This window comes from Cenococcum geophilum, assembly GCF_001692895.1.
Source record: "Cenococcum geophilum 1.58 unplaced genomic scaffold K441scaffold_32, whole genome shotgun sequence".
NCBI classification, from domain to species: Eukaryota; Fungi; Ascomycota; class Dothideomycetes; order Gloniales; family Gloniaceae; genus Cenococcum; species Cenococcum geophilum.
The window spans coordinates 375,585-387,709 of NW_027137590.1; the positions used below are offsets into that span (position 1 = coordinate 375,585).

At 33.4% G+C, this 12,125-nt stretch overlaps 1 protein-coding gene across 1 annotated transcript; it reads left to right on the top strand.

Annotated features, from left to right (window-relative positions):
- Positions 1 to 1,010: 1,010 nt before the first annotated feature.
- On the top strand, positions 1,011 to 1,277 carry K441DRAFT_570663 (uncharacterized protein; the record flags this gene model as incomplete). Its single annotated transcript, XM_067643934.1, has 1 exon — positions 1,011 to 1,277. A coding segment is annotated over one exon (267 nt), but the record flags the coding sequence as incomplete, so codon positions are not given.
- Positions 1,278 to 12,125: the final 10,848 nt, after the last annotated feature.

The following is a 12,125-nucleotide window of genomic DNA, read 5'->3' on the forward strand; positions in this document are numbered from 1 at the left end:
TAGCTGTATAAAATACTCTTAATAGCACTAGGGCTACTATTATAGAAGGGAAGAAAGTGCGAATTGCTACTACTATAGGTAGTAATGTTACTAGCTAGTTTGTAGCTAAGTAGATAGGCAACTATATAACGGAAGGAGGGAGGAATTTAGTCGAAGTCATTATTGGAGTGGCTTATAGAGAGGCTTAAGGGAACTATTTAGAGGACTATTTAAGAGTAAAGCCTACTGTTCTTGTTACTAACGATAGAGCTATAAGACTTAAGGCTGCTAGGGTAGGGGTTACTACTATTGTAATATCTATAATTAACTAGGTCTTAATAGCACTAAGGAGATAATTAAGTAGATTTTAACAGTACTAAAGAGAGGTTTATATTTTGCTTTAAATTCTATATAAAGAGTTTCTCGCACTATATATAAGCCTTTAAGGTAAATTAGTTGCCTTTCTAGCACCCTATAGGTGTTCTTAAGTGTATTTCCTAAGATAAATATGTTATACGTATAGGAGGCTAACACATTTGCCCTATTTATATCCTTTTTTTTAATAGCCTAGCTCCTTTAAAAGGGAAACATTATTGCTGTAAGTGCAAGAGTTAAAATGTATGGGTTGTAGGCATTTACGTTGCATTAAATGCTTAGCGCCCTCTAATTATAGTAACATCAAATTCTAAAAATACACTTTACTTACATTCTTGTTATATAAATCTAATAGCTCTAGTAATTCAATATATAATCGGCATTTGGTCTTATTTGATATAAGGAATGCCTAGGATGGTTAGAACTTGCTAGCTTAAACACACTATATACCTTTTACTTTAACCACCTCCGGCTTTCTTCTTTACTTCTACTACTTTTACCTAATTACGTTCTCCTCTATATAGATAGAAAGCCAGTTAGTAACGCGAGAAGTACCTGATTTGGGGCGTCTTTATATAGCGAAGCTCTCAGAAATACCACAGATGGCAGTTATTGCCGCAGCAGGATTTTTCCATTCCGAAGTATGGAAATATTAGAGACCATTCTATGACAATTTCGCAGATGATATAGTTAAGTACTTTTATAACTTCTTTCTACAAGAAACTCGAAATCCGAATAATATTGTACTCGTAGTGGAGGACAGTTTTGAAGAAGATAAGCGTAATTGCGTCTACAATGAGCTCAAAGATATATACCCATCTGTGGAGAATGCCGGTTCTGTAATTGTTGGTATTGGGATTATATCTCTGCTAGAGGGGTCCAATCGAAGCAGCCAGTTTCAGCTAGAAGGTAAATGTTATTAGGGCCCCCAAGTGGATTAGATCTCTACTAACACGAACGTAGACATAAATAACTCTTGGAAAGAACTTCTAAACCCAAAAAGAGACGAGAGCAAAGTAGCTCTATCGCTCTATTTGAAATATACCAAACTAGCTAAGTTAAGGTATAATCCCTTACTCGAGCCTTAAAATTAACTCTAATGTCCTAATAATAGATGGTTTGGCTCCGTGCATTATATACGTCTCTAAACCCTAGTAATACATCCAAGATATTAACGACGTGGGCATGGTAAAACGATTTCAATATGGTTTAAAACCATCTCACTTCTGGACAGCACTCTATTTGGTATATCTTTTGCGCTAAGTAGCAAAGATTTTTACTAGAAACTTGGATTTGAGAAAAAGGAAGAAGTCCCTGTACTAGGGCTCCTAATGATAAATAAATGTATATTTATACCAATTATCGTATTTATATCATTAAGAGCCTTAAGATATTCATTATCGCGATAATATCGCGATAATGGCTTATATAAGCCAGATCACCAGTCTTAGCAAGGTGTTAAGTTGGCGATCATCCTTAGAGTCCTCCTAGATCGTTACCTACCCTCTACTTCCTTTTTTAATACATTTACTAAAAGCTCCTTCCTCCACCCTAATATAATCCCGCCTCTTATCCAAGACTTTAAGTACTTTGTTCGCTCAATATTCACATAGCCAAGAGACATTCGCTGCTAAGATATTATCCGCCGAGCTCCTAAGAAGATGCGTTCTGGCTCGGCTGACATAGGCGGTATAGATAGAAGATCTATTGCTATACGGTAGAGCGATAGGTAGTTAGTATAATTGCTTAAATTAAGCCACTAATTAAGGGCAGTAGTTCTAGAAGAAAGATTAGTAGGGGAGGTATTAATAAAGTAATTAAACTCGTCCTTAATTGCGTGTAGAGTTAACTGCTCTTAGCTCTAAATATCGTACTTATCTAGCTCTTAATCGCGATTAAAGGCCTCCTACGTTACTTCCTTATTACTAAACTTACCCTTATACTTATTTACCTAAAGCTTTTAAGCTACGTTAACTACTGGCTTCCTCTACAAGGCTTTCTAATTGCGATTAATATAGGCCTTCTATTAGTAAGGAGCTAGTAGTAAGGCGGCGCTATATACAGTAACCTTATCAGTCTTAAGGTAGTATTTATTAAAGGCGTGCCAACTAGTACGTATACAGTCGCAAAGCTTTAAGTTTGTGGCGTACTTTTTAAGAGATCTCTTAAAGTGCTATACCATAAAATCTATGATAAAAAGCACCTTATTAAGGGTTGCTTTATTACCTTCCGTCTATTTTATAACTCTTTTAAAGGGTTATAGAAAGTCTCTAATATTTTCTAGAGCCTTCTAATTAGCGGCGTTGAGAATATCTTTCTTATTAAATTTATTAGTATACTCCTCTTAATATTTTCTAATTACGTCTTTTAGTTTAAGAGCCACCTATATTATATTATACCATAAGTTCTAACGCGTATTATTATTTATAGGAATAGCCCGTAGAGCGATTGCGATAAAGTAATTATAGTAAGCAGGAGAGCTTTAAATATATACAACTACGTTATAGACTTTACCCAGAGGCCCGATTGAACGGTAAGTAAATTAACTGGCCTTCCCTTTTTTAAACCTTTTAGCGAGAAGCTTTTTAATCTAATTGTCTTTAAGTATAGCCTCTGCCTTAAGGCGCTCTTTAGCTTCTTTAAAGGCCGTATTAACAGCTTCCATATCTTTTGTAAAGAAAAAGGCTTATGCGGCGATATTAAGTATATAGCTGTGGCAGCGAATGCGGCGTTGCGTGGCGTTGTATTTGGCCTCTATTCCTTCCTCTTAGAGCTTTATAGTAAGTCGATTAAGAAGCTTATTATTACTACCGTGATTATCGCCAATATAATAGCCAATTCTCTTAAGTAGGTCGTAATCCTTAAGGACTTGCCAAAGGACCTTAAGCTGTTCGTCACCGCCGTGCGCGCTAAGGAGGAAAGGTAGAGTAAGTAGAGCCTTATATAGTACGCGAGATTTGTTAATAAAGTAGGCGCAGATTGCAATAAAAGTCTTTTAATTTGGCGCTGTCTACGCGTTAAGCGAGAGGTGTATAGGTATAAGAGAGGTAGAAAGCTTTTACTTAAGAAGAGCTTTATTAAGCAGGAAGGAGTCCTTAATTAGCCTTAGTATAGTACTACTTAATCTAATTAGAGCTTCCTTGTAGGTATAGTTTACTAATAAAAGAAGAGTATAAAGCTCTGGCTAAGATACTGCCTTATATAGTAAATTCCAAATAACAATTAGCTGCGCTAAAGCCTCTTATATAACCGGTGGATTAATATATTCTCTAAGGATCCTTTCCTTTTACCTCTTAAGCCTTTAAGCTTAATGCTGTCCCTATTTCTAAAATAGCTCTTTAAGCCTATTTCTTATAGCTTTTTTAAGGCCTAAGTCTTCTTCTTTAACAGTAATGCCGTGTATATTAAGAAGATGCGACCGTATATTAGTGGTAACTATATTGCGCTAGGAAACGCACTAGGCGCAGTACTAATATCGCCTCCCCTTACTGTTTAGTAGCGGCTCTTTATTAGTAGGCTCTCGTCTAAGCTTCTATATATTTATAGCCCGAAGCTTACGTCTTTTAGCGGGGTACTTAGAGGAAGAGAAAGGTAAGGATGGCGCGTTATCTTTGTTAAGTGTTAGGTCTTTAAATAAGTTATTTTTAAGCTCTAATATTTTAGATAGGTTGTTAGAACTGCTATTAGAGTTAATAAAAAGAGATTCTAAAGTAGAGGAAGCCATAAGGATAGATTGGGGGTAGTTAGGAGGGGGGGGTAAGAAGAAGAGAGGCATTTAGGCACTAGTTTAGAAAATTTTACGTATAAGTATATATTAGAACGTGCGGCGTATTTATAGTCCTTAGCAAATACCTTACTACCCTTTTATACCACTACTGAAGCTTTAAAACACCTATATATATTTATAAGCAAATATCGTATTTATATCGCTTATTATTATTAATATTATCGCGATAAGCTTATAAATAACGTTATCGTTAGGAGCCCTGCCCTGTACCACGATATCAATATTACTCTAGATTTACACTCTATATATGCACTTTTTAACCAATCCCAGTAAATGAAGAAGAACTCGCTTATAAGATAGGCTATAAGACAGAGAGCTAGGAATGGACGCTTATACATAAAAACTGGAAGGTAAGTTTCTGTCAGTATGCTTTAATATAGTGCAATAGACGTAATATACGTGCAGTGCGGTGTGTAGTTAGATTCTTGCTTTTTGTTCTGCTTTAATGCAGTGTTAATACATATATGTGTCTTATGCACGTAAGACGTAAAACGAAGATTATTGTACATTGCCTTACATTGCCGCATATTGCCTTACATTGCCCTCCTTTGTCTGTTCCTATATTCCAATAGTTTCCTTTTTCTAAAAATAAAGATATAATTAATAGTAAGTAGAATGGAGTGCAGCCTTTTCTTAAAAGTTAAGTATGAGGTCGCTTGTATAATCCTCTAAAAGAATGGAGTAATATTATAGAAAAATATATACGGGCTGTAGAGCGTAAAATTGCTGAAAATGAAGAGCTATAGCTATAGTATATAAAAGGATAGTATATGGCAGAGAAAGACGTGTCCTACAATTTCATTATCTAATATTATTAGAAAGAAGTATATAAGGAAGACTTATAGGGTTTCCTAGCTTAGATATAGAGAGAATCAATATAGTTAGAGAGCTTTTAAAATATTGCCTTTCGCAGAGGCAGCAAAGCGGGATTTAATAGGATATCTTGTCTGGACCTTATATATTTTATAGATATCTACGTAAGGGGAAGCACTTCAGTTTGGTATCTAATGGAAGTTAAGAGTATTATAGTTCTAGACTATAATAGATTGTTAAAGAGCGTGGCATTAAACGTGTTTAAATGATATATTGTTAAAGGAAAACGTGTTCCAATGGAATGATTTTATTTACTTAGCTGAAGAATTATCTAGCAGTTTAAATCAGCCTGTAAGGAGGACGTGTTCAAACTACACTAGATGTTAAAAAGCGTAGTATTAAACGTGTTCTAACTGCACTAGAGATTAAAGGGCATGACATTGGACGTGCTTTAATTAAGTAATAAAAATAAAATTGCTAAAGGATTGCCAAAGGGCTACGAGGAGTCCCCAATAATATAAATAGCCCGGCTTAATATAATCTTTTACTATTTAGCAAGGCCTCTAAGTACATTCCCACCTCCAGTTATAAATTTCCTATAGCTAACTTTGATAGAAATAGTCTATTTAATTTAACCTAGCTTAAGATAAAAATAAAAATAGATCTATTTACCGCTGTTAAGTGTAAGTTTATTAGTACTTACACTTATATATTATTAACGAAGTAGCAGCTAAGGCCAGAGCTCTCTATCTTAATACAGAATTTAATATTGTCTTGTACTATCCTGGGGGCCTAAATGCTAATAACTGGGATTATAATCACCTTACTACCGCGGTCTCCTTTAGTAATAAGATAAAGTATATAATGCCTGCCATCGAATATAATACCATATTAACTTATTACTAAGTTCTTAAAAAAAATAAAGGCATCGACCTTCTCCAGTAGCTAGGACCCCAAAATTACTTTAGAAATTTGTTCCCTTTATATAAATATAGTTATAAAATCTTAATAAGCATTATTATGCTAGCTGTGCCAAATATAATGTCAATCTCACTATACACGTATCTTTGGAAATTAAGTAACTCAACACTTATAGTAATAAACGTAGCCGTTTACTTTCTTTAAAATACTTTATATATTAACTTTATATAAAAATTGCTAGAGAAAGTTTCTTACTAAATACTTAAATTAGTTTACTAGAGTACTATACTAAGGACAGTCTTTCCCTAGGATTACCTAAACCGTTACTCTGTTTTTAAGATAAGCCGGATATTACCTTCTAGGAACTTAAACAAAAAGTTAGTCAATATTACTTTAAGAAAACCCTAATTTTATAGTTAGTAAGTTTTATTTACCGGTATATTTATATTAGGAAGGTTAATACCAGAGGGTATAAGCGGGTATATTAGGTAGATTTAAGCTAAGGTAAGAAAGGGGTTTAAAAGGAAGCTAATAAAATAGTAGAGAGAAAGCGGAAGACTTACCAATATTTATACTTACCCTCAGCCTTCCTTAATTAAACACTATAAACTTAAACTATTAAATACAATTTTACTAAGCCCAATAAGCTTGATAATATGCACCCTACCTAAAGTGACGGGAATTTTAGCTTCCATGCTCTTTATCAAGTTATATCTATATATACTACCTTACTCTGCCAAGCATCAGCCCGCCATAGGCGCGATTTTGGCCTCTATAGTAGCGTTCTAGATCGTATTAAGGGCTGCAATCTAGAAAATGGGCTCTTTGCTACGAAGTTGTTTAGAAATTAAAGGATATTCATCTATTACTAAACGTAAAAGGTATATACATTAGTGACTAGGCAGAGGCCCCTATTTTTATTAGGGGCGTATATAGTTTATAAGGCTAAATATCCGTTACGTATTGATTTCCTTAATATAGGAAAAGAAATAGCAATTCTATAAGAGTATTATAAATATAAAGGTATACGAGGTTACGCGGTACGATATTTCGCCTTTTACTACAATAATAGATATTAAATCTATAAGGAAGCTAAGTATAGCGTAAGCTATTAGCTATAAGAACTAAGCCTAAAATAGTTTAAAGGAATAAGCGATAATAAAGATCTCTATAAAATAGATCTAAGAGAATATCTAAACTAAGATAAGGAAGAGAACCTTAGTAATATAAAAAATATATAGGATAAATATTACGCTATAAGAGCCGGAATAACTTTATAAGTAACCCTAGAGAAAGTAGAAGAACTATAAGAAACCCTAGAGAATATAAAGGTAGATATTAAAATAGTTATAGACGTCTTAGTAGTAGGGATTAAGACTCTGTTAAATATAATAACTATCACTTCGTAAGATAGAAGGGAGAGTAGTTAAGAGAATCTAAGTACGTCAGGAAAAAATTTACTAGCATTTTTGCAGCATTTGGCGGCATTTGGCGGCCAAATGCGCAATCCGCGCACTGCAACGTGTAGCGTATAGTATTAACTTAGGTATAGCATACTGCCGCATCTAATAACGCGATGTAGCATACTGCCGTATCTAACAACGCGGTGTAAGTATACTGCCGTATCTAATAACGTAATATAGCATACTACCGCATCTAATAACGCGGTGTAGTATACTGCTATATTTAATAACGTGGTATAAGTATACTACTATATCTAATAACGCGGTATAGTATACTACCGTATCTAATAATATAGTATAGTATACTGCCGTATCTAATAACGTGGTATAAGTATACTGCTGTATCTAATAACGCGGTATAGCTAATTGCGTATTTTGTGAGGTGATAAGCTCCGCACTACTCAGCCATATAAACCCGCAAAAGGTAAACGAGTAACTGGCTTGATGCTAGACACGGCTGTGCGGAACAATACATATAGGCGAGGTGACTTCGTCACCTGACATATTTATAGTAACTTAGTTAAGTAGTGCCTTTATTCTATTAAGCTCTCTCTATATTTAATATATAATTAATATATAATACCCCCCTTACGTATTCTATATATCTTACTTACTTTAAGTAATAGATAAGCGTTGCTCTTCTTACGCACTTAATAGTATTTACTTAGTCTACGCGGTTAGTAGTATTTACCTATTCCGCGTAATTAGTATACTTTACTTAGTCTACGTAGTTAGTACCCTTTACTTATTTTACGTAGTTAATATTCTTTACTTATTTTATATACCTAGTATATACTATATAAAGAATATATTTTAACTTAATAGTAGTATAGTATAACCTTAATACGCCCAATAATGCCCTTTAGTTAACCTACTATTTTAAGTTTAATATTTATATAAGTCCTACCGCAATAGTAATACTATACTATTAAACCCCGAATTGTCTTTATTCTTACTGTTATTTTCCCTATCTATCTTACTACCTTTTCTACTCTTATCCTCTTTATTAGCAAATTTTAGTGTTATTAATCTATCTCTACTCTATAGGCGGGCCTTTATATCCTTTAATATAGTACTATTTATAATATCTATAACCTTAGACTTGCCGGTAAAAGTATACCGTAAAATATAGTAATTAATTCCTATTTCCTATTTATTATTACCTTAAATTTATTTAAGACGCGCTTAGATAATATTAATATTATAGTTATATAGCATTAAAATCGTCTTATTAATATACTATAAGGAGACCTTATATATAGTTTTGGGGTTTATTCTTAGCAATAAATATACTAAGCTACTACTATCCTATTATATTATCTTTATTAACCTATATATAACAATTAAAATAGCGTAATATTATAATATAGGAAACGGCGGTAAAGTGCTATAGTATATAGCGAGTATCGCGATATAATTAATATAATATTATATGTTTATACTTATAGTATACGGTTATTAAGTAAACCTATTATTATATTTAAGATCTAGTTCCTTTAAATCTTCTATAGTATCCTTAAATAAATTACTAATTACCTACTAAGTCTATAGTATCTTATCTTTAGTTATATTCCGTATTTTGTTAAGTTATTATAAAAGTAGCCTATATAGCCTTTTATTATACTTAAGTTAGTAGCTCTTTTAGGTATTTTATAGTTGCTCCTAACTATCTATAATATACTTTAGTAAGTATAATAAAAGGCTTCCTATAGATTTACCTATAATTATAGCGTTGGCTTTAAACTTAAAAATAACTTATATTCCGCTTTTATAGTCCTTAAGAGTATATTAAATCGCTATATATATAAGCTATATTATATTAGCTATAATAGGCGAGAAGAGGTTAGTACTATTCTTATTAAGGGCGAGTAACCTTAGCCTAGTATTAAAGAACACGCGCTTAATATAACGTATAATAATTAGCGCCCTAAATCTTATCTCTCTATTTTAGCCTTAGTTAGTTAGGTATAATAAAAGGCAGAGTACTAACTAGGCCACTAAGTGTAAAGCGGTTATCCTTAAGTAGTTTTGCTACTTCCTTTACTATGGCCTTAATATCTAGTTTAAGGCAGTAATAGCTCCTAGTAATAGTATCGCGTACTATATTTATTATATAATACTAAAACATGCTAAGCTAGTCGTATAGCTAGAAAATTAATTAGTATAGTATTACTAAATTTAAAAACCACGAACCTTATATACCGCTAGCCCCAATAATATACTTAATACTCTATTTATCAGGTTTTTGTAATAGTCTATAATAGTAATTACCTCTTTCTACGTCTGCTTTATTAGTGTATTTAAATTGCTTATATTTATTTCTAGCTAGGGAGAAAGATAGAGCTCTTTAGGTATAGAGCCTGTTATTACTTATATAATAAGACGTGTTTAAGTAATACCGTATATCTTTATATTAACTAGGCTAAGTAGCTGCTTTATATATTATCCAAAGTTATCCTATAGCGGTTATTTATTTAAGTAATATATACTTTTCTTTTAAGTGTGGGTTTTGGATATCTTAGGGTCGCTTAGGGTTTATAGGCTTTTATCTAATAAGAACAGGACTGTCTATTAGGATAATATTATTAAAATTAATAATAATAGGTTGTACTATAGCATATTAATAATAGCCTTACCTAGATTCTTAACTAGGAGGAAGAAGACAGCGGTCTGCAATAGACGCAGTCTTATTACTTCTAAATAATATCCAATCTAAAAATAGTAGGAAAAAAGCTAGACAAAGGATAGCCACTACGTTATTCCTAGACGTAAGAGGGGCTTTTGACCATGTCTCTAAAAACCAGCTTTTATCTATCTGTAAGGAACTAGGACTACCTATAGCGTTTATATAATGGGTAGCTACTTTCCTTAGCAATAGAAAGCTATAGCTCTCCTTTAATGGGCAAATATAAGAAAAAGTAGAACTAGAAATAGGGATACCATAGGGATCGCCTATATCCCCTATTTTATTTCTACTATATATACGCAATATCTGCAGCATATAGACAGAAGGAGCCTACCCTCTTAGCTATATGGACGATTTTGCAATTATAGTTACCTTAAATTTAGCCAAGTCTAATTGTAAAAAGCTAGAGAGAATAGCGCTAGAGCTAATGTCTAAAGCTAAGGAAGCTGCTATTAGTTTTGATGTTAGTAAAACAGAGCTTATACACTTCCATAGTAAACGCACTACTATAGAAGAAGGGTTAAAGCTAGGAGACGTAGAAATATCTCCTAAACCCCTAGTTAGGTGGTTAGGGGTATTTNTAAACTCTAAGCTTANNTTTAAANAATATATAGAAATACAAATCTCTAAAGCAAAAACAGCCTTCTATTTAATTAGAAGACTAGGCAATACATAAAGAGGTCTATCTTTATAAGCCCTACGATAGCTCTATATAGCTTGCGTTACCACTATAGCAGACTACGGTGTATAATGCTGGTGGAAAAGCAAATCTAGAGACTACCTACTAAATAGGTACCAATCTCTATAAAATAAGGCCCTAAAACTAGTTCTAGGAGCGTTTAAAGGATCTCCTAGCTAAGCTGTAGAGATCGAAGCCTCTATTCCTCCTCCTAGAATTAGATTTAAAAAGCTTTGCAATAACTACGCATTAAGAATCCTAAAATTCAAGGAAAACTACGTAATTAAGAAGGTCTATATAGAAGAGATCAACAAAGATAGGGACGAATTAGCAGCTAATTCTAGCTCTAGTTCTAGCCCTAAAAACTCTACTATAAAGTACCTCTTATAGCCAAAGATATAGCTACTATCTTTAGCCTCTAGAGTTNAGCAGCTAATTNAAAACTGGAAAATAGAGAGAATCTCTNTAGAATGGCAAAAACCGTGGTCTCCNCCTATCTCTGCNTTCTTTTCTATCTNAAGGGGTAGTAAAGAAGAAGCTGCACAAGAACATCTAAGACTAGTAGAAAATTTATAAGAATCCCTAGAGTGGGACCTAGTAGATATATACTATATAGATGGCTCTAAAGACAATAAATTAAATGCAGCTGCTATATGTAAAATAGGGGAGAGAAATAGGATTAAATATGCAACGAACTGGAATCTAGGACCCTATATGGAAATTATGGACGCAGAGCTTTATGCAGTCTATAGGGCCCTAGAACACCTAAAATAACAAAGACTAGAAGAGAAATAAGTCTATATCTTTATAGATAGCCAAGCGGCTATTAAGAGATTACAGCTTAATTCTCTTACAGGGGGGCAAGAACTAGTCTTTAAAATTACGCAAAGCTGTTCCTATTTAGCTAGTAAGGGGATCTCTATTAACTTCTACTGGGTTCCTAGCCATTTAGGAATCTATGGGAACGAAATAGCAGATAAGCTAGTAAAAAAGGGCCTTTTTAGAAGAAAACTATAATTTTTTTATACCTCCTTAGCCTATATAGGGAGAGCGGCAAGAGAAGAGATACTAGAATAGTGGAAAAACAACTGGCAGCAGAATAAGAATAAAGGAAAACACTATACTAGGATCTGTAAAGGAAGCCATTCCTTTTCTCTTAAAGCCCCTAAGGATAAATATCCTTAAAGGCTATAATTGGCTTTCTTCTAGCTAAAGCTAGGAAAAGGCTATTTTAAATCCTTTACTAAANTAATAGGAGAGGATAAAGAAGGTAGATGCTTTAGGGAATGTAGAGCACTACAAACCCCTAAACATCTACTACTAGACTGCAATCTATATAGGGAAGAAAGAAGAGAAATGTGAAAGAAACTAGGCTCTTCTCTCTCTCTAAAGAAGCTATTTTGTACACAAAAAGGAAGAGAG